The sequence below is a fragment of the Diadema antillarum genome, unplaced genomic scaffold (genome assembly GCF_040938485.1).
Source record: "Diadema antillarum isolate AM-2024a unplaced genomic scaffold, OU_Dant_1.0 seq00000365_RagTag, whole genome shotgun sequence".
In the NCBI taxonomy this organism is placed as follows: domain Eukaryota; kingdom Metazoa; phylum Echinodermata; class Echinoidea; order Diadematoida; family Diadematidae; genus Diadema; species Diadema antillarum.
This window is the reverse complement of record NW_027271366.1, coordinates 571871-595976: the sequence shown is the minus strand read 5'-3', so window position 1 is coordinate 595976 and position 24106 is coordinate 571871. Positions and strand designations below refer to the sequence as shown.

General features: G+C 35.9%; 1 protein-coding gene across 1 annotated transcript; it reads right to left on the bottom strand.

The window, feature by feature from the left end:
- On the bottom strand, positions 1-21580 carry LOC139731197 (uncharacterized). Its single transcript, XM_071642081.1, has 9 exons — positions 21434-21580; positions 13526-13909; positions 7859-8188; positions 7202-7507; positions 6525-6656; positions 6045-6236; positions 3556-3657; positions 2760-2857; positions 1-1180 (listed from the first exon to the last, which is right to left on the bottom strand). Exons 1-9 carry the CDS (start codon positions 21474-21476, stop codon positions 896-898), a joined length of 1872 nt encoding a protein of 623 aa, XP_071498182.1. The 5' UTR covers positions 21477-21580; the 3' UTR covers positions 1-895.
- Between the last annotated feature and the right edge of the window lie 2526 nt (positions 21581-24106).

Sequence of the window (24106 nt, the reverse complement as noted above, 5' to 3'; positions counted from 1 at the left end):
AGATAGAGAGGGAGAGGGACAGAGGGAGAGACAGAGGGAGAATGAGCGAGGGATTGTGAAGTTGCAAGATTTCAGTGACGATGAGAATGACACGTTTAAACGTGTAATGTAGGGTTTCCAAATAGACCTACATATCGTGATAAGGAGAGGATATTCGAAATGGTATTTGTCTACAGTATTTTTACGCTCCACACACACACACACACACACACACACACCGAAAGACAAGCAAAGCATGTTGTGTCTACGCTCTACTGGTCATTTAGCTCAATTCCTATTCTAGTTTGCACTTTTACAACAATACTGACTCGGTAAATGCAGTGATATACAACTGCATTAAACCCTGCAAAGATATGTCTGAAAGCTGCATTGGAACGAAAAGAATATCCCAATTGAGTTTTAGCATTGATAATAGCATGGAGCACATTCTATCTATAGTTATTATTATTTCTAATATGTTTTTTTGGGAACCCTTATGGTATAGAGGAATGTAAGACACGAGAATGAAAGTCTCTCGAAAAATGCTATATACATAAGACCTATTAAAAATATACAACCAAATCAGGGATATTTCGTGTCATTCAGTTGGAATAAGGTCTTATTCGTGAAGAAAGATGAGAAAATATTATCATGTAAATGACTTGTGGTCAGTAGCACTGGGAACGACAAAGACCAATACAGCGTACTCCCATTATAATGGACACGATTATATCGGAATTTTCGTTACAACGAAATCAACATTCAGGTCCCAACATTATCATCTCTAAGGAGCATATTTCACATTCTTAATGCACTCTACCGTTTGGTTTTAATGAACTTTCGATACAACGGAAGGAAACCCGCCGGTTGCGATGACTTCGGTATATGGGGAGTATACATTACTACTTATTGCGTCTCACTGCAAGTTAGCTATTTCCCTCATTGCAATGTAGAGCGTGTCTCCTCCGCCGTATCGATCAGACTTGGGCGACATCGGTACGTAGCCGTCCTGCGTGCAAGCGATGGACGAGTTCTGGCTGTCAGTGGAAGATTGGCGAAGGAACGGCGGCAATTCTGGCGGCTGATCGCTGGAACACAACTGTCGAGTGAACCGCCATTCAGTTGGAGACGTTTGCCCAGAGATGATGGAGTCCTTGATCTCTTGGTAGACGGCCGAATCTTCTTCCCTTAGCTCGTCAATCTGTTGTATGCCAAAGGAACTTATGCATTCTCATGTCACCTTCCCTTCTGAACGAATTTGGCGTCTTTTTGACATATAAGACACCAAAACAAAAGGAACAAAAAAGGAGCACCCAAAACACTACAAAATCAACAATAAGACGGACTAGAGCAACAATGAAAATAACAAGATAATGTGATCACAATAATCACAAACCATTCTTCCATCTCCTTTTTATTCTTAATCCCTAGAACCCACGTTGTTAGGATTGATCTTTTGCCATGTATATCCCCAACACGCAACAAGCTCCTCCACTTAAAGAAACACACACTCACAAGGTAAACAAATCAAACCTGCTGACTAACCACACCTTAGTAATTTGATATAGGAGGTTGAGATGTTCGGATAGACACGGTTTATAAATAGATACACATAGCTCTTTTACTTAGAGAATATGAAATCCATATCATTGTCTTTATTGTCAATCCAGAGAAGAAACAGAAGAAGAAGGAAGAAAGAATATGTCAGTTGATATTTAAAAGTGAAACTAAAACAATCCTTTGGAGCTCAGCACTTTTGATATTCAATGAAAGTGAGGTTGGGGATTACCATTACAGGCAGTCACGTGGTGCCCTGAATGATACATTCTGTAGTGGTTACGATGCTAAACAATAAATCACCCCAATTCAAAACATTGCGGCTCATTGACATCTTTTGGGAACGAAAGTGCAATGAAGTTTGAAGTGAACTCCCTTCATTGTCTTTGTGATGTATTGACAGCAATTTATCCGCTTTCATGACATAAGGAAATTTGCCGGGAAAAGGAGAGGGGAAAGCAATGTAATATAATGGCACATTGACCAGGTTATGACGATGCAGTAATGGAGGTTTACAAATGCATGACAAAGCGCACTTTCCATTCTTATGCTTTGCTTTGAGGATGATACAGCGTATTTTCATGAACACTTGATGTAAGTAGCACTGGAACTCATCAACATCAGCAGAGGTAAAAGATTGGATAACATCGGCTCGGACCTTATCCTTTCATTTTCTTATGCAGTGACATTTTAGTTCTGCTTCCTTTTGATATTATATGAATGCAGCCTTACATCTAGGTGCTTTTTCCGGTGAGCTTAACGAGATGCTATGGTATTGGTTGAGTTGAAGATTCAGCTGTGATTTCTTTTTTTTTTAAGATACTTAGAAACCACTTTGTGAATCACTAAAAAGGAAATTACTGTAAGAGGAATTCAAATTTCATACAGTGTAAATCAGTTTTAAAATGGCTGAGACATCCAAACAACAAAGTAAAACATAGCGATGCTAATAAGATGGTGGGTCCCACCTCTTATGAGGGATCGTTTTGTTCTGGATATCTCAGCTCTTTTACAACCAATTTTCATCAAATTAATCGTGGTTTCCTTTGAGAATGATATCCGATTTTATATTTCGTAAGGGTCTTCTCATTATCTCAAAATATGATTCTCAAAAAAGTTGGAAATCTGAAACCTGGCCCCATCTCAACTGAAAGTGTATCATTCTTTTAACAATCATTTGCAGAAGTTTTCAATCTCACTTTTCAAGGAAAAGTCTATGTTACCGTGTAGAGGTTGTTCCAGCGACGATCGCTGTCAGGTGACGCAACCATGTGTGGAATTACTTCATTCTCAACTCTACTTTGAGAGACGGCAAGTTTTCCTAATCACAAAATTATAATCAAGATATAAAAGAAGAAAGAACTTTAGTGGAAAACAGCTGCAAAACCTGTGAACTACGTTACATGAAATCGAATCAAAAGTTTTACAAGCGGTGAAATTCGAATTGCTTTGACATTATGACTTTGTAATGGTGTCAACTTTTCGTATAATGCAAATATTATACCATAAGACACAGAAAGGGATAACCCATAGGTTACATTGTGAGTAGATTTATCAGAAATCAGATAAAGAATCAGAGAATCAGAGACAGAGGAAAGGAATCTTTGCCCACACACATTTTTGTCAATAAAGAAGATGTAAAATTATTGTGGATGCAAATAAAGTGATAAACTTACAAACACGAACACTAAGAAGCTAATAAAAATCCCCTACCTCCCTATCCTCTAAACACACACACACATATACACACTAAACTTTGTACTGACCTCACACAACCACATTCACATTGTAAAATCATTAATATGAATCGGTATGTGTACATTTTCTTCTTATTTTTAACTCGTAAGTCTTGTATTATTGATCTTGTTTTATGCCTACTGTCCGTTATGCTGTACGACATCTGATATAATGCATTGTTAGTTTATGCTATTTGCTCCATTTCATGTAACTGATTTAATTTATCTTACAAAAGTAATTGGTAAATCTTTACTCCACGACACACACACACAAAAGGAATACCTCTGACAACAGTTCTGAGAACGATGGACACTGTCACGACTATCACAAAAGCGCTGACGACGATGATGGCGATGATGACGAAAACAAACTCTCGAACCAAATCTTGAATGAAATATTAACACGATTAATAATAATAATCATTTTAGAAAAATGCACAGGCTTATTTCTAAACCCCTTTGTTTTGACTAACCATAAGCCCCTATAATTACTCTAACAAATCGCTCAGTCAAACATCTGTCTAACTCATATATTACTTCTTAACATTGTATTACGTTAGACAAAAAATAGCACGATCCGTGCTAACCTATCATCTAGTAAATGTTTACTTTCAGAAATTCCAAAAGGTGCATCCAATGAAATGAATGCGATGCCTGTATTAAAGTGGAAACTTGCGTTACGGAATTCTTTATTGAATTATATTCGTCTATTTGTTTATTCGGAATACTTAGGACATAGACCCATTGCTCTTCTGCCTATTGTGGCTTTGCGCCAATTCCGTGCCAGTAGTGACATTGACAAAGCCATTAGCATTACAGAGTAGGCCAGACAGTAAAAATGATTATAAAAATGAAAGTATATGCATGTATGAGGATTAAGTGACAAGAACCCTATGTAGCAGTAAATTAACAATTTTGAATCCCTTGGCAGACTGGTGAAAACAAAAACTGGTGAAGTGATTTTGCCATAGACTCTCGGCATTGAATTCAAAATTTTGTGTGTGTATTTACCTTCGTTTCGAATTGCTCAAATTGACCGAGTTTGATCGTTATTTGACTACTTTCATAAATCCATACTCATTAATGAAAGCTACAAATCTCTTCAAACACTGACAGAGGCTCAAAAGTTGTAGATCAAAATATTTTCTTGGATTTATGAGACAACGTGGGACATTGATAATGGTCATGAACACATGTAATATTCTAATATTTTCCAATTGTCCTTACCTCCACATACCATCCCCATTGAATATTAAGTACAATATCTTTAATCATTTATAAAACAGTTATATATACTGGGACAGGTAATGAGCTAAGATTAAAGTTTCCTGGTAAAGTAAGGAACAATATTTAGTTCACTTCTTTTCAGTCTTACATCTTTCAATGGAATGAAAAAAAATCTTATCAAAATGTCAGATAGCTGTGTGAATAACTTTTAAAGACATGTACATTTGAGGAGATTGTTGGCAAAAACAGATAAGTCCATTTTTGAAGCTTTTGAAGTACGATCTCTGTCATAAAGTACAAAATAATACTTTTTGAGTGATACATTGGTCACCACATATAAAGGTACATCTTTTTTAAGTTATCGTCAAAAGAAGCAAAATTTTTCTTATTATTCTCTTTATTTTTCTTGACCTTTAATCGCAAATATCTCCATTTGGCAAATAGGGTCTTATCGGTTTTTGCGAACAAACTCTTGATTTGTAATACAATTGAATATTGTAAGTAGGCTTACAGTATGGCAGTCTATTAGTTATGTCAAAAATGAACACTTTAAACAATATTTTGAACAAGAAACAAATAATTGTTAAAAAAAAAATGTTGGGGACTATATTTAAGGACGGAGCTTGCCTGTCGTATAGGGAATAAGCCCTAGGTAAACTTACAGCTTAAAGTAAACTACCATAAATTGCACTATACAGAAATGTCGCCACTCCCAAAGTGAACATCGGTGCAGAGGGTGTGCAGTGCTATGAGATGTCCATTGTGCTGCGATGATATTGACCTGTAGAAACACAAAGTCCATTTATCCGCAATAATTTTGCTTATAGGCATAGTCTATGCGAATCAGACAATAATGAAATATGTACTATTACTCCAAAAAAATGTCTGTCTATAGAGTGCACATCATATTACTTTTATAGGTTGTCTTTCTCTGCTACATACAAGATGTTCGATTGACGAGAGTATTACATGAAATTGTAAATTATTCAGCGATTTTTTTTAATGAGATATTCAAAATATTATTTTTCATTTCAGAGGAATAAACAACGGAGTCATATACTGAAGGCGTATTTATTGCATTTACCTGACAGATTAACCATGTTTTCAATTCATGTGTAGGTACTGGGTGTGCCGTGAGTATTAGTTGTTGGTGTCTGTTTATGTAAATACAAACGTGTGTGTGTGTGTGTGTGTGTCTGTGTGTCTATGTGTCTGTAAGAGAGAGAGAGAGAGAGAGAGAGAGAGAGTGTGTGTGTGTGTGTGTGTGTGTGCGTGCGTGAAAGGGACCAAAGGTGATGATGAGCAAATATAAGTGTTGTATTATTCAAACCGTGCGGTTGGCTGAAAATAGTAAATAAACAATACGAAATGAAGTGAAGTGAAATGAAATAAAATGAATGAAATGACATGACATGACATGACATGACATGGCATGACATGACATGACATGACATGACATGAAATGAAATGAAATGAAATGAAACTAAGCATAATGACATAAAACTGACACGGATTTTGCGTGTGTAATAAAAGAGGCGAACTTACTGTTCTCGACGTTGCTCTCCAAATGCAATGTTGTAATCTGTATCTCTTTGGATGTTTCGCCACATCCGTAACGGCAGGATAGCCGCACGGAGTACCTTGTAGACGGCTCCAGGTCGGGCACTTGGTAATGATTGTCAAGCCCAATGTCGTACACAGGAGTGGTGATGCACTGGTTCAAAACGGTAACATTTCCTGTCAATGAAATTGATAAAATTTATGTAGAAATTATAATCAAAGATATGGTCTTATTAAGGTGCATGAATTTTATAATGAAATTATGAAAGAAATGCACATAGGTGGGGTATTCGAGGAATGAATTATTTCTACTAAGAGTTATCCACAACTGGCATGGTATGATACAATATGGTACGATATGGTACGGTAAAGTATTTTTTGATTCACGTCGTTTCGCCTTTGAGCACACGAACGCGGACATACGATTGTGCAGTACACTCAAAAATATTTGAAAAGGTTACTTACTTGAGTTGACATTGCAGGTTTTCAGGTCGCAGTGTATTGCTTCCGAACCTACTCGTGGTTTAATGTCTGACTGCAAAATCACCGACGATGTGTCGATTTTAGATATTGCAACATGAACGTCAACTTTAGCACCTGAGTGACCGAGTAGTGAGGGATAAATTGAAAGAGAGAGGTATTACATACGATGCGCGTAGATAGAAATGTATGCAGGTCCTTACACACGTACAGACGCAGAAACATAAATTCACACAAAAATGTACAACAAAGCACTTAATTCATAAGGATCATCACAGGGAACCATAATTATGAAACGGATTCTTGTATTATTCAAATAATTATGCATTACCTCGATGTTCTATTGCTCTCTTCGAATAATACAAATGAATGTTTTGTTATTCATGTTATTTGGACAAGTTTCGGAAATCTATCTAAAAATCAAGTGTTTCTTCCATTTACCAAGCAAAAATCAAATACGTGTGCCAAAGTATCATCAATCATATACTTCAAATAATATCCTTCCCTGTTTACCGCCATTCGAATCGAAATTTGTTTACAGTTGATATCGAAAGTTGAGAAACCATTTATATACATCTTGTAAAATCAAAAGAAGGTTTTGTAATTCTGGCATCAACTTCAGTTTCATTCAAAGAACAGTAAAAAAAAATGATAATACTCACAGACGCGCAAGTCTCCTTCTTGTGATAGCGATTCATCAAGGGCCACATGGTCGATGACGCACCTCAGTGTCCTTCCGTTGTCCTGAAGCGTCAGCGTCAAACTTAGTTCGCTGCTGGTATTGAAATGCCCGGATGCTAAGGAGGCGTGGTTGGTAGACGAGTTCGTTGTGACGTTTCGATTACCAATGAACCATGTGATCTGCGGACTCGGATAGCCCCCTTGAATGCCACAACGAAATTTTCGCTCGGTGGTAGACGGATCCACATCATCTAGACCCTCCAGCCAAACTTGCCTGTCAGGTTGACCTTTAATTCAAAAGTTTGTTTGACCTACGTTATGACTGACTGCTTAAAGCCAGAATGGGACTGGATAAAGACTCTCTTTTTTTTCATAAGGCAGTGCTATTATATCTTTAGTCTTACGACTCATGACAGAACAATCAAGCTTGGTTAGGACGACATTTAGTGCTCTTTTACATTTTCTTTAGACTGAAAGTGAAATTCAACGCGTTCTACATCCTTAATATCACAAAATATCCTTTCATGTCATATTACAGTTGAGTTTTCTGCGTAACGAAGAAATACGAAAGGAATATCAATCGTGTCACATTCTTCTCGAAACGTTAACAATCTGCTATCAAGGAGAAAAACACTCACTCCAAACGTGCACTGTTACGTTGACTTCTTTTGTCACGTCAGGTTCGATCGTGGCTTTGCAGATTATCTTCTGCAGATTTTTTTGTGTCTCCAAGGCAGGAATGACCAGCCGATAACTCGTGTCATTCAAACGTGCATCCTGGGAGTTACTGGTTATATTGATGAGGTCGCCCGTAACCATTTTATCGTCGAGGTACCATGCAATGGATGCAGCAGGTTTAGCTCCACGGGCGATACACCTGACAACCAAATCGTCTCCTTCTCGAACAGTGACGTTTTCTTCCAACAGCCTCCCGTTTCCGTCGTAGATCTCGAGATGTCTGGGTGGGACTTTATATGAAAACGAATTTACTATAAAGATGAAACTGCTCGAGGATTAGACAACTCTAACTGCCACGCTGAAGGATGTGGCAAAATAAGGTGTACAATTATGATTATAGGCATATACATATATTATGAAATGAATAATATCAGGGAGGTGACCTCCCTGATAATAATACATATCATGTGTTCGTTTGTGTGTGTGTGTGTGTGTGTGTGTGTGTGTGTGTGTGTTTGTGTGTGCTTGTGTGTATTTGGAGATACATGTATGCTCACAGAAGTCCTCCCCCGGAAAAAAAAAAACAAAAGGAAAAAAAAAAACCAACAGATATTCCATGTTCAGGTTTAAAGATATTAGTAAGCAATATGTATGTGACCGTGCACCAGCCTCAAAACGAACATAAAGTCGCACACACTGATTTTGCGTGAGGACTGAAAACAAGTGAAATTGGTCAACCTAGCCGAACTTGAATTTTTCATATTTACTGAAAAAGCGGGTCTTCTCTTTTACATTATGCTAAAATTTGGTATCATAAAACGGGCAGGAAAGTGTGTTTTTTTAGCAGTTTATCTCGAACATTTTTGGTAGAATAGTGTGATTAGGTGTACCTTTGGAATCCCTTTTTCATTTCAGAAAAACCTTGTCCACACTCTTCACTTTCAATTCTAATAACTTTTGAAAAGAGAGTGCTACTGCTTTGAAAGTTGGCATTGATTATAGACAGAATGTGTTAATGAGGCATGCCTAATTTCACTTTAATTTGATAATTCCTTCATTGTTGTTACTCTGGTGGTTTACTTCCTGTTCTTCTGTCCCATTCACCGCACAGCCAGCACGGTTTGGTAAAGATTAAGCGCTTGAATAGACACTGTACTTCAGAGCCTCTTTTCTCAGTTCACACTTTTCCTGAGTTTGTGCTTTCTTTCCGATGTTTAGATAGGTTAAGAAAGTCCATTTGATTTGAGTTATACATCATTTTAAAGCTTAAAGTCTGCTCTTTCAGAATATGTGACCGTTCACCTCAAAACGAACATAAAGTCGCACACACTTATTTTGCGCGAGGACTGAAAATAAGTGAAATGGGTCAACCTAGCCGAACTTGACTTTTTCATATTTTCTGAAAGAGCGGGTCTTCTTTTACATTATGCTAAAATTTGGTATCATAAAACGGGCAGGAAAGTGCGTTTTTTAGCAGTTTATCTCGAACATTTTTGGCAGAATAGTGTGATTAGGTGTGTCTTTAGAATCCCTTTTTCATTTCTGAAAAACCTTGTCCACACTCTTCACTTTCAACTGTAATAACTTTTGAAAGGATAGTGCCACTGCTTTGAAAGTTAGCTTTAATTATGGACAGAATGTGTTAATGAGGCATGCTTAATATCAGTTTAATCTGATAATCCCTTCATTGTTGTTACTCTGGTGGTTTACTTCCTGGTTTTTGTCCCATTCATCGCACAGCCAGCACAGTTTGGTAAAGATTAAGCGCTTGAACGCACACTGTACTTCAGAGCCTCTTTTCTCAGTTCACACTTTTCCTGAGTTTGTGCTTTCTTTCCAATATTCAGATAGGTTAGGAGAGTCCATTTGATTTGAGTTATACATCATTTTAAAGCTTAAAGTCTGTTCTTTCAGAATATGGTCTTAACTAAAAATTCATGTCTGGCGACTTTTTGTTTGTTTTGAGGTGCAGGGTCACATATAGGGTTGTGAATTGCTGAATTACTTATTCTGTGTCTTCTACACCGGTATAAAATAAATTGATATATCAATAAAACATTAACGTTATTCTACTTTCTTCTTTTTTTCATTATCATTATCATCTTCTTCATAATTAGTTACATGCATACCCGAGATTGTCCTTTATTTAATATACACAAAGAAAATTATGATATCACACACACACACACACACACACACACAAGAACAAAACGTGACACTAGAGCGATTAAAATGTGATTTTCTTTTCATCACATGAGTATCACACATTATCACTACGTACAGGAAATCCCACTGCAGTCAATAGTAAAGAACGTCTGCCTTCTATAATTTAGTCGTGTGTGCTCTCCTTCTATATAACAAGACCACTGGCAGTGACTGCATATTCGGTTCTCGACAAATGGCTTCATGATTACTGTCACTGAAATTCTCATTGGCCTCTTGGGGGAGACTTCCAATAAAATCACATACGCACATATACACACACACACATATATATGTAAATATATATATATATATATATATGTATATATATATATATATATATATATATATATTTGTATTATACAAACATGTTTATATATGAAGAGTTTGTTTGCAAAAACCGATAAGTCCATATTTGCCAAATGGAGATATTTGCGATTAAAGGTCAAGAAAATAAAGAGAATAATAAGAAAAATGTTGCTTCTTTTGACCATAATTTCAAAAATGTACCTTTATATGTAGTGAATAATGTATCATTAAAAAGGTATTATTTTGTACTCTATGACAGAGATCGTACTTCAAAATCTTCAAAAATGGACTTATCGGTTTTTGCAAACAAACTCTTCATATATATATATATATATATATATATATATATACATTATATATATATATATATAATCAAGTAGCCGTATCTAGGAGTAGAAAAAACAAAGAGGTGAAAAAATTACAAAACAACAACGGCAACCCCTCGACCCGGTCTATACATGAAATGAGTTGTAAAGGAAACGATACCTTGCACACGACGACCACCAACAAGACCACTGGCAATGACTGCATATTCGTTTCTCGACGAATCGTTTCATGATTACTTTTAGCTAAAATTCTCATTGGCCTCTTGGGGGAGACTTCCAATAAAATCACACACGCACACACACACACACACACACACACACACACATATATATATATATATATATATATATACATTATGCAAACAAGTATATATGTTTATTTATATAAACAAACATGCATATATGTGACCGTGCACCTCAAAACGAACATAAAGTCGCACACACTGATTTTGCGTGAGGACTGAAAATAAGTGAAATGGGTCAACCTAGCCGAACTTGACTTTTTCATATTTTCTGAAAGAGCGGGTCTTCTTTTACATTATGCTAAAATTTGGTTTCATAAAACGGGCAGGAAAGTGTGTTTTTTTAGCAGTTTATCTCGAACATTTTTGGTAGAATAGTGTGATTAGGTGTGTCTTTAGAATCCCTTTTTCATTTCTGAAAAACCTTGTCCACACTCTTCACTTTCAACTCTAATAACTTTTGAAAGGATAGTGTTACTGCTTTGAAAGTTGGCATTAATTGTGGATAAAATGTGTTAATGAGGCATACTTAATTTCAGTTTAATCTGTTAATCCCTTCATTGTTGTTACTCTGGTGGTTTACTTCCTGTTTTTTTTTGTCCCATTCATCGCACAGCCAGCACGGTTTAGTAAAGATTAAGCGCTTGAATAGACACTGTACTTCAGAGCCTCTTTTCTCAGTTCACACTTTTCCTGAGTTTGTGCTTTCTTTCCAATATTTAGATAGGTTAGGAGAGTCCATTTGATTTGAGTTATACATCATTTTAAAGCTTAAAGTCTGTTCTTTCAGAATATGGTCTTAACTAAAAATTCATGTCTGGCGACTTTTTGTTTGTTTTGAGGTGCAGGGTCACATATAATACATTACATAGTGACCGTGCATCACAAAACGAACAAAAAGTCGCACACACTGATTTTGCGTGAGGACTGAAAATAAGTGAAATGGGTCAACATGATCTCACAGGTTGTTTGTCACTATCATCCTTTAAATGCAAATTAAGACAGTATTTATTGAATAATTACATTAATTCAGCTCATTGAAATCTGTTTGGTGTTGTACAGGACTATCTCGCTCTACTGTACTCCAGGGTTGTTGTCATGTTAAACCAGCTGTTTGTGCCCTCAAATTCTGTCACTGTGTTTATGACCTATTGTGTATTCTTCCTTCTTTAAGACAGCTGGGGCGAAGTAACAGCTGGTATTTTAATTCTCTCTGCACTGTAACTGGTTGTTGAATGTATTTTTTTTTTGGGGGGGGGATTTGCAGGTGCATGTGTTCCCTCCTTAATACACGCAATGTATAAATTTCTAATATTTTCTAAACCGTATTATTGTTATTGTATATTGAGTCATATTCTCATTATTGCCAGAACGACAATGGTTTATCCGCCTACAGCATGTGGCTTAACCGACCCCAAATCTGCATTAAAGAAGAATTTGTGATATAACTGTATAATTGTACTTTTTTTTTCTTCTATGTTTCGGTCATATTTGTACCCGTCCTCCCCATCTTAACCCGTTTCATACGGGAACCTGGTGGTCTGTGAATCAAGTCTATGGGGATTTTAGAATTCAGTATGGAATGGTTGAATCGTTTAAATTCGATTTTACCTGGGACCTACGCTCAACAAGCTCGCTTTTAAGTACGTTCCTTCATATTTCTTAGCATTCATTCACAGATTCCAAACTTTATAGATCGACCACTATATGTTTTATATATTTGCGATATGTATTATGTCTCCAGCTTGATATCATGTACTTCATTTAATTTTGTTATATTTGATATATTTTTTCATCGAGAAATATGAAAATAAATTGAAATTGAAATTGAAATTGAAATTGAACCTAGCCGATCTTGTCTTTTTCATATTTTCTGAAAGAACAAGTCTTCTTCTACATTATACTAAGATTTGGGATCATTAAACGGACAGGAAAGTGTGTTTTTAGCAGTTTATCTAGAACATTTTTGATAGAATATTGTGATTAAGTGTGTCCCTTTTTCATTTCTGAAAAACCTTGTACACACAAGGATATTGCTACTGCTTTGAAAATTATAAGTAATTATGAATGCAATATGTTAATTAGACATACTTATTTTCAGTTTAATCCAATAATCCCGTCTTTGCTGTATACTCCGGTGGTTTACTTCCTGTATTTTTGTCCCATTCATCGCACAGCCAGCACGACTTGGTAAAGATTAAGCGCTTGAATAGACACTGTACTTCAGAGCCTCTTTTCTCAGTTCACACTTTTCCTGAGTTTGTGCTTTCTTTCCAATGTTTAGATAGGTTAGGGGAGTCCATTTGATTTGAGTTCTACATCATTTTAAAGCTTAAAATCTGCTCTTTCAGAATAAGGTCTTAACTAAAAAGTCATGTTTGGCGACTTTTTGTTTGTTTTGAGGTTCAGGGTCACATATTTATACTATTCATTTTAGTAGCCGTATCTAGGAGTAGAAAAAAAACAAAGAGGTGAAAAAATTACAAAACAACAACGGCAACCCCTCAACCCGGTCTATACATGAAATGAGGTGTAAAGGAAACGATACCTTGCACACGAAGACGGCGACATAGTGAATCACCAGGCCTATTAGTAAATGAAAAGTCACATCGGTAGGACAGCTCGTCACCGAGTTCGACTCCGTAGATGGTCAAGTTTGCGCCAGCCGTGGAATCAATATCAAGCTGGTATCGACCTTCCCGATGAGACATTTGGCAAGGCGCGTCGTCGACACTGCAAATCCAAGAAAGCACAGGGTCATTTGTGAACTCCTCGCTTCGTTTCATCACCACTTGTAACAGATTAGGCTGGAAGGTAGGAAGCCCGAAAGGAGAGAACCGGAAAGGCAGCACAGCATTAGTGCCGCTGACAGCACAAACGTCGTCTTCTCTGCCAGTACAGGTACCAACAACGGTTTTGGGCCAGTAAGCGCCTAAAACAAAGGAAACATGATATCAAAGACTTGAATTCGTTGTAAAGCCCAGGAGGCAGTTCGTCTTTGTCTAAAAACTGATTTTCAGTTCTTTATCGCCGAAATAAAGGAAAACATTTAGATTTTCATCTCTCTTACTAAAACACAGTAAAACACACACACACACACACTCACACACACTCTCTTTCTCAAGGAAAACTTAGCAAAATTTTATGAACATTTTGCCGCCGGTGTCAAAGGAAGCGGACAGAGGATTTTCCTTTCTACATTTATACACCTGTACAATATTATTTCGATGTATTTAGCTCTTGATTTTTCTACGTGCACGCAAACACAACCACACTCACCCTATCCTTCATCCTCAATATTTATGTACTTTCCATGCAGATAAATACAACAACAACCCCTTGTATTGATGTGTGACACTGTGTGTGTGTGTTCTCACACACATACACACAAATAGAAATCATACATTTGACAAAACTAGTTTAGTTTTTTTTTTCATGTTAGTAAGTTGTAACATTGTACCTCTTCCTGTAACGGCATTCTGGCGTAAAACAACTACAGATGCATGTCAGTGGTGTTTCAAACCTATACAACGCACAGCATGTCCTATTAAACACTTTCATCAATCCATCAAATGCTGTATCAGATACGGACATGCCAATCTTTTCTCAAGATGTACTTGAGACACTCGTTCCTTTTTCTTTTATTTCTCCACTGGCATTTTCTCACCATACGGAAATTTGATTACATCTATCGAATTCATTTTTGTATATATCACCTGTCCAAAACTGAATGAAAAATGAAATATCAAAACATCAACGACTCTGTTTAATTGAAGGTGATATTTGTTAGAGTAATATAAACAGATTTCTATTGTATGCATAAGTTTTGAAAGTCTACGGTACATTTTTAAGATGAATCAATAGGGATCACTACTTCTTTGATTAATACGCGACAAATCTTCCCTAAATAAAAAGTACATAAATATCAAGAATTAATGATAGGGTGAGTGTGGTAGTGTTTGCGTGCACGTAGAAAAATCTAGAGCTAAATACATAAAAAAATAATCCTGACAGGTGTATAAATGTAGAAAGGAAAATCCTTTGTCCGCTTCCTTTGCTTGTTTGTTTGTTTGTTTGGTTTATTTCTGCATTTTCTTTCTCCGAATACAATTGCAAATAAAAACAAAATGATACAGATACATACAAATCAATACAAAGAAAAATCATTTGCGTAATAACATTCAGTCTGAAGTGGCATAATTATGAATCAAAATAACATATTAAGGCATACTGTATCTATTAACAAAGGAGAAATCAATACAGGGGACCGTCATCATAAGCAGAGCTTGACGTGGATGAGGCCCTATCTGAATATGTGATACCAATGTAATACAACACCTATTATATTTGACACCGGCGGCAAAATGTTCATAAAATATTGTTAAGTTTTCCATGAAAGCTGTTCCTACTACAAGCAGGATACATATCTATCTCATTAGTGATCATTATTGTAGCCCGGGTGTTAGGTATTTTAATTCTTTGGAAAACTTGGAAATTTACAGATCGGTCCGTTCTTGTATTTGCTAATTTGTGTTAATTTTGAAGCTTGTTATCACCTCCAATCTGTTATACAAAGGCACCTTAGCGAACCATGAATCCAACGCTTTACAAATCAATTTGTATTATTTGACCGTGCATCACAAAACAAACAAAAAAAATCCCTTAATTCTACGTGTGGACTCAAGAAAGGTAAAATGGGTCAACCGAGTCAATTTTGAGTTGCGCATATTTTCTGAAAGAGCTATTCTTCTTCTACATTATTCTTGAGTGTGTGATTATCAATTGAATGGGAAAATGATTTTCAGCAGTTTTTCTACAACCTTTTTTTAAAGAAGAGTATTGTGATCACGTTTCTCTTAGAGACCCCTTTCATTTCTTGAAAATCGGATTCACCTCCTTCAGTTTCAACTCTAGTAACTTTTGAAAGGATGACGCTACTGCTCTGAATGTTGATATCTATTAAGGTCAGAATGTGGTAATAGACCATGCTCAATTTCAGCTTCATCTAAAAATCCCTTGATAGTTGGTGCTACAGTGGTTAACAGTCATGTGTTTGTCCCACTCATGGCACAGGTAGCACGACTTTCATAGTTAAGACTTTCAAAACACTTGAATAGACCCTGTACTTCAGAGCCTCTTTTCTCAGTTCACACTTTCCAGAGTGTGTTTTCTTTCCAACACTTATATAAGTTAAGAGAATCCATTTGAATTGAGTTATACATCATTTTAAAACTTAGAGTCTGCTCGTTCAGAATCTGCCCATATTAAAGTAGAATCTCTGTCTGGCGACATTTTTGTTTTTTTGTTTGCTTTTTTTTTTTTTTTTTGGTGCAGAGTCACAAATAATACATCTGCAATTTTGCTTCGACAAATGGAAATGAAGAAAAAAAAATGAATGACATATATTGAACTATAGAACCGGCCTTCATAGAAAGCAGAAAAAGTAGCAAGAAACTCTATAACAAAATAAAAAAAAGCCATAAAGAATATGAATTACCAAACAAGATTGTAAAATTATGATCTGCCATTATGAATGCCTGGAAATGTAATCGATGTTATTTTTTTTTACTCAATTTTACAGACGCCTAGGTTATTTGCAATGCATACTTTGCCCTACTTCAGATTATGAAAGAGCTATTACAAATGGAAGAAAGACACCCATAACAGGAATGCATTTTTCCCTGGCTAGAAGCTGTAATACTAACAAACTAACAAACTAACAAACGCATATTAGACGCTATAAGGGAACACGCTAAAAATGAAAACAAAACACTGTGTAGATTTCTGAGGCAGAATATTGAAAATCCTGTATGGCTATTAAGATTTTTTTTTTTTTCATTTTGCAATTGTGAAAAACATACGTTTGATAATTCAAGTAATTAGGTTATGGTTTATTTTCTGCTTGCGGAAGAAACTGTCAAGAAAAAAAAATATGTCGGGGTTTAAATCATGGGGGATATATTTTTAATGGGACACATGCCAGAAATGAATAATGTCATTTTATTTCCTTCATTTCATTTTAAAGTTTATTGCATGTCAGGGAAAATGATAGTATAAAATGTGACTCTGCACCACGAAATTCACACAAAGTAGCCAGTTATGAGCATATTCTGAAAGAGCAGACTTTAAGCTTTAAAATGATGTATAACTCAAATCAAATAGACTCTCCTAACCTATTTAAATATTGGAAAGAAAGCACACACTCACGACAAGTGTGAACTGGGAAAAGAGGCTCTCAAGTGTAGTGTCTATTCAAGCGCTTAATCTGTACCAAGCCGTGCTGGCTGTGATGAATGAGACAAAAACAGGATGTAAACCACCAGAGTAACAACAATGAAGGGATTACCAGATTAAACTAAAATTGAGCATTCCTTATTAGCATATTCTGTCCGTAATCAAAGCCAATTTTCAAAGCAGTAACAGCACCCTTTCAAACGTTATTAGAGTTGAAAGTGAAGAGTGTGCACATGGTTTTTAAGAAATGAAAAGGAGACTCTAAAGACACACCTTATCACTCTACTCTTCCAAACAATGTTCGAGATAAACTGCCGAATAAAAAGAAACATTTTCCTACCCGTTTTACGATCCAAACTTTAAGCATAATGTAAAAGAAGACTTGCTCTTTCAGAAACTATAAAAAAAAAGGACAAGATCCGCTAGGTTGACCCATTTCACCTCTTTTCAGTCCTCACACAAAATCAGTGTGTGCGACTTTTGTTCGTTTTGTGATGCACGGTCACATAATGTAGTGTGAAACTTCAATGAAATGCAATTTAAGAATACGAAATGTGCAACAAGTCTCTCTCATCTAATATTTCTAATCATCATGCATGCTGTTGTTTCTTTTTATGAGATCGTGACATTCTCAATTTGTAGAAGTACTGTTTATCAGATCTATGTAACTTTTATAGATTTGTGTTACCCTTTACATGTAATGAGCAAGGCTGTAGATAATGTTATGCTTTGCTTTTGTGTACGTATATTGTATGACACATCTTTGATTTCTTTTTTCTTGCAAATGACTAATAGCTAGATAATTGTAGAGGCATAAGTCTTGCAGACAAACTTGCGAATAAAAATTAGAATTTACACACAAATCCAGTAGAAATCAGTCCCTGATAGTCAGTCACCACATAAACAAGGAAGCTACATTTATCAGGAATAGAATCGCGAGAAACGCTTTCATTGCACTGTGACATTTGTTGATTTATCGATCAGTTTGGGCGGGTTGGTTTGTTTGTTTGTTTGTTTGTTTGAGCAGAATATGCGAACTTGGCCAACCGTCGACTGGCATGCGAGCATAGCATATTAAGAGAGATAATTACTACTCTTGCCGCTGAAACGGTCGTCTTCAAATGTTATCAATGTTTTAAGATTAGACGTGTCAAGTAGAAGAGATTAATTAATCACACTTGTAATAAATCGTCTCAAGTTTCAAATATGAATAAGGTTATTAACAACAGACATAAGTATGTGCTTTCGACTATTTATCTCTGCTTCTCATAAAGATGTAGAGTGCTTCAGATGATTAAGAAGAGCCTTCCATATATCAGATCCACACTGTCTTAGTGAGGAAATCAACCCCCAAAATAAATAAAGTAGTACTACTAATACTAAATAAAAATCCCTATAGAACGTTGAAAAAATGACAAAATCGGACACGAACTTAGTAAAACATGACATTTTGAAATTTCACAGTTTTCTTGTTGTCAGCAATCATTAATTTTCATGACCTTGCTTAATGACTATTCAAAAGGGCGACTAAATGATATTATGCTCTCACAATTTTCAGTATGTTATACATGCAATATTCTTAAAATTAAAAAAAAAAGTTATTTTCAAGTGACACAGGTAAAAAAACATATTTCCATACAAATATATTTCAAATGTAATAGTTATTCTTTTCTTATTTTGGGTGGTTTTTATGGCAAGTTATATATATATGTGACACATACACAAAACGAACGAAAAGTCGCACCCTTGATTTTACGTAAGGACTCAAAAAAGGTGAAATGGGTCATTCAGGTCAATATTTAATTTGTCATATATATATATATACATATATATTATTATAGAACTATCTTTCTTTTAAAGTATTCTCAATTTAGGGAAAATAAAATTAGTGGGAAAGGGCATATTAAGTAGTTTTTCTACAACCCTTTTTTAGAGTAGTGAGATCAAGTATGTCTTAGAGGCCCCTTTTCATTTCTTGATAACCCTTTGCACGCTCTTATCTTTCAAGCCTTGTAACTTTTGAAGGGATAAGGCTACTGCATTGAAAGTTGGCTTTTATCATGGACAGAATGTGTTTATAGAATATGCTAAATTTCATTACAATCTGATAATCCATTCATTGTTGTTGTTCCAGTGGTTTACATCCTGTTTTTTGGCCCATTCATCGCACAGCCAGCACGGTTTCGTAGAGATTAGGCGCTTAAAATAGACAGATAGACCGTGTAATTCACAGCATCTTTTCTCGGTTCACACTTTTCCAGTGTGTGTGTGTGTGTATTTATGCGACTGAATTATGTAATTTTTTTCCATTTTTAGACATGACATAAATTAACAAAAAATGAGAGCATGATCCAACTGCTGATTTGAATAAATTATACCAACTTGTCAAGAATTGTTTTCCGAACATTTTTTTTTTTTTGAATTTCAGAATGTCATAGCTTCTTTATTTCTTATCCGGTTTTGATAATTTTTGCACTGTTCAGCAGGAAATTTCATTTGCGACCCTGCATCACAAGACAAACAAAAAGTCGCCAGACATGAATTTTTAGTTAAGAGTAGATTCTGAAAGAGCAGACTCTAAGCTTTAAAATGATGCATAACTCAATGCAAATGGAGTCTCCCAACCTATCTAAATATTGAAAAAAAGGACACACTCTGGAAAATGTGAACTGAGAAAACAGGCTCTGAAGTACAGGGTGTATTACGAAAGCGATTACTCTTTACCAAGCTATACTACCTGTAGGATGAACAAAAATCAGGATGTTGACCACGGGAGCAACAAGAATGAAGGGATTATCAAATTAAGTTGAAATTAAGCTTGCTTCATTAGCACATTCTTTACATGATTAATACTAACTTTTAATGCAGTAGCATTATTTTCTCATATGTTATTGGAGTTGAAAGTGGAGTGTATGGACAAGATTTATGAGAAATGGGAAGAGGTTTCTATGAGAAACAACTAATTTCACTATTCCAATAAAAAGTGTTTATGAAAAATTGCTGAAAACGCAAGTTCCTGTTTGTTTTATGATCCCAAACTTTAACATAACATAGAAAAATACCTGCTCTTTAAAGAAACATAAAAAACTTAAGATTGGCCAGGTTAGTTTGACCCATTTCACCTATTTTCAATCCTCACACAAAATCACTGTTAGCGATTTTTTGTTTGTTTTGTGGTGTACGTTCACATTTAATTCTGTCTTATCAAAAAAAAAAAAAAAAAGAGAGTGGATTTCTTTTTTAGGGATGTGTGAGCCAAAATGGGATTCTTGAATTATTACCGGAGATGTTTTCATAAGAGTGGGAGTAGGAAAAGACAACTCAGTCACTGAACACAATAATTCCTAATCTGACATTTTTGTTTTTCATTCATTACCTTCGTTAACATGATATACCGTCAAAAATATTCATATTCCATAATTTGTGTACAGTACCCTATGAATAAGTGGTTTTCTCACAAAAACCCCAAACAAACAAACAAACGAACAATCTTAAAAACTGAACAATCCTCAAAACAAGATTCTTGTGTAGATCGCTAGAACATTCTCAAGACCTTTTTATATGAATAATGAAGAAAACGTACAAAGTTGTTCTTGGAAGTAAAGCGCAGATGTTTAAGTAATTTTGAATATAGAATACTTCTTAGGAAATGTGAAATCTATTATGGGAAGATGGAATGGATTTCAGTAAATAAAATAATTGGCTATAATTAATATCTTTAGGAGCAGCAAAGAGGGACGTGATCTTGATAAAAGTTTTGAATGTGATTCATCAGTACGGGATCAATCATGAGTAAGAATTTCACAAATTATCAAAAACACACTCAAATACACGCTCACACACACACACACACACATACACAGACAAATACCAAAACAGCTGTTTCCATTTCTTACAAGCAGCATTTTAGGGTTTGTTTTCTTATCATTTCCTATTTGAATCCTTGCTGTTAAACAAGGAAATAGCACAGATGATTTTGTAATTTCACATGTTTCTCTTCATTTCTTCCTTTTGATTTCTCTTGAAAATGATCATCCATTTTCATCCATCGTCAAAAACTAGTTTATGAAAATCAATGTCAAATAATTTGAAGGTTGTTTGTCACAGAATATTCTTATTAGAAAATACATTGTTCAATTCATATGTTCAGAATAATAGAAAAAAAAGAAGTACGTAAGAGACATCTGAAAACCACATTTTGAGGGAAATAATGTATACTAACCTACAAGGAGGACGGTAAATACCAGATACTTAGCTCCAGCCATCGTGCGTGTTCTCGTATGCTCATCGTTAGCTAATTATGAATTTATCGTGTAACCAGCATGATGGTATACGCTCACATCCCCGGATCAATTGGAGTCACCGATTACGGCCATCTTTTCCAAGCAATGTAACCACATAGTCTCTCGGTCTAAATTATATATCTTCATGACAATGTGGTTTGAAAGTAATTTCGACATACCGAAACACTCCGCCCACGTCAAAGTTTCGATTGCTTTGCCTTTAACAATGATGCGTTCGTAGGCAACATATTGTAACGCTTTCCCGAACTCTTCCTTGACAATAGGGCTGAGGAAAGGGGGGGGGGGGGGGGGGGGGGGGGGGGGGGGAGGTAGGGTTTCTTGGCCGGGAACACATTTGGCTCCGGAGGAAAAAAAAAAAAAACATGGCCGCCAATAATAATAGAAGAAGAAGAAAAAAAAAAAGACCCATGATACCCAATCTTATTTTCGCAGAAAATTCTTTTCGCCAATGCGAGGGAAGGGTGGGAAGGAGGAAGAAACCATTCGCATCGACCAGCAATCCCCCCCCCAAAACAAACAAACAAACAAATACACACACACATACACACACACACACACACACACCACCACCACCACCACCACCACCACCACCATCACCACCACCCACACTGCTTATCACCAGTCAGCCAGTGTACCGTGCTGTCCATTAAATATTGTTTCTCTTTCACTCTGCAGAAGTTAAGATGATTGTCACTGCTTGTTGAGACCTCGATGATGGGACTTTGATGAATTGAATCCTGAAGCATCGGTTCTCGTCATGACATAAAGGAGAACCATTCAGATCTCTGTTCAATGCATCCCCCATAAACGATCTTTCAGATGAACTTTGTCAGATGAGCGTTGTTAGTCGTTTGGTATTCGTGTAAAGAGTTGTTAATCTTGATGTATTTTATGCTTATTCTTTGTGTGTTTGCTTTCAAATGCTTGTTTAAACCTGCCTTTGAAACAAATGGAAATACAAACGATCTGATTAAAAAAAGATATCTCTATTGATAATATTGTTATACCGGCACGATACGGCAAACAGAAATAGTCAAATATGTTATATTAACATAATGTACTTCCTGCACAAACTTTGAATACGATATCAAGGTAAATGCTTTTCAATGACAGGTTGGCCTTTTTCTACAGGAATTTATTCATATTTAGAAGTCCCGTAGGCTCCTATAAAGAGTGTTGAAAATAGTGACACGGTATTTTATTTTGTTCCTGAGATAATTGCTCTTAATTTCTCCATGGATATAGGAATAGGGTTAGTGTTGTGACAGGGCGTAAGGTTAGGTTTGGTGTAATGATAAGGATTCAGGTAAATGTTATCTGGTAGAGTTTATGTTTGACAATAGCGTACAGATATTTCTTCGGAACGATTTATTGTTGAAGGAGCAAATGTCAAGACAATATTGTGAGAAAATGGTAAAATCAGACAATCCGAAGTGACGCTTGTTCTCAAAAGTGCTAATTCTTTCTGTTTTGGTCCAAAGGGTGCTAAATCCAGGGGGATGCATTAAAAAGCAAACATCCCCAAACCCGAAATATTTTCAACAACAACAACAACAACAACAACAACAACAACAGCGACAACATCAACACCGAAATACCCCCCACACAAGGGGATCCATTAAAGAGCAAGCACCCAAAACCCAAAATAACAACAACAAAATATCCCCCAGAATAATACACACACGTACATACATATGTGCACACACACCAAACACGAGTGCGATGCTTAACCCTTTGAACCAAGACGAAGACTTTGCTCAAGCTTTTCCAGCTGTATTGCTTCCTAGATATGACCCTACATTTTATGTTGTGAGTGCTTTATCTTTGTAGAAAAAAAAAAATGTCTAAGCTGGATAATAATATAAAGGGCTAACAAATCATCCCGGATCACAGAAACTTTTCACAATTAAAACAAAACATATAATTCACGTTTTTAAGTGTATGTTACTGGAGAAAACACTTCGAAGCCAGGTTTTTATCCACTCTAATAATAATAATAAAAGGACATTTATATTGCGCAGCTACTATAATAATATACTCTACTGCGCATTACAAAATGACATGCATACACGAAATTCAAACAGAAAATACACTACTTTAAGAGATGACTTTTTAACCTGGCCTTAAACTCATTAATTGTGACTGCTTGTCTTACAAACAAAGGGAGATTATTCCATAATTTTGGTGCAGCGTACAAAAATGCCCTGTCACCAAGAGTAACTTTTGATTTCCCCGATGGATATTTCAATAATGTTTGATCCCGTGAACTCCGAAGATGATAAAATGTTTGAAGTGATGTTTTTAACTCTACAAGTTCCTGTATGTACACTGGTGCTGCACCATGAATGGCTCTATATACAAATAGCAGAGTTTTAAATATGATTCTCTGCTTTACAGGCAACCAATGTAATGTTCGTAGTAATGGACGACAATGAGAAAAACGAGGAGAATTACAAACTAATCTAGCACATGCATTTTGCACCCTTTGTAGTTTACCTAACTGATTATCAGGTAAGCCATAAAATAAACTGTTACAATAATCCAATCTGCTTGTGACAAACGCATTGATGATTTTTTTCAGTACTTTCCCG

Coding starts and splice junctions, on each gene's coding strand:
- LOC139731197 (XM_071642081.1), bottom strand. CDS start 21,476: ATGGCTGGAGCTAAGTATCTGGTATTTACCGTCCTCCTTGTAG. Junction 2,858..3,555: donor TCTCAGAACTGTTGTCAGAG/GTATTCCTTTTG, acceptor TTTTGTGATTAG/GAAAACTTGCCGTCTCTCAA. Junction 1,181..2,759: donor GCTGGAACAACCTCTACACG/GTAACATAGACT, acceptor GGCATACAACAG/ATTGACGAGCTAAGGGAAGA.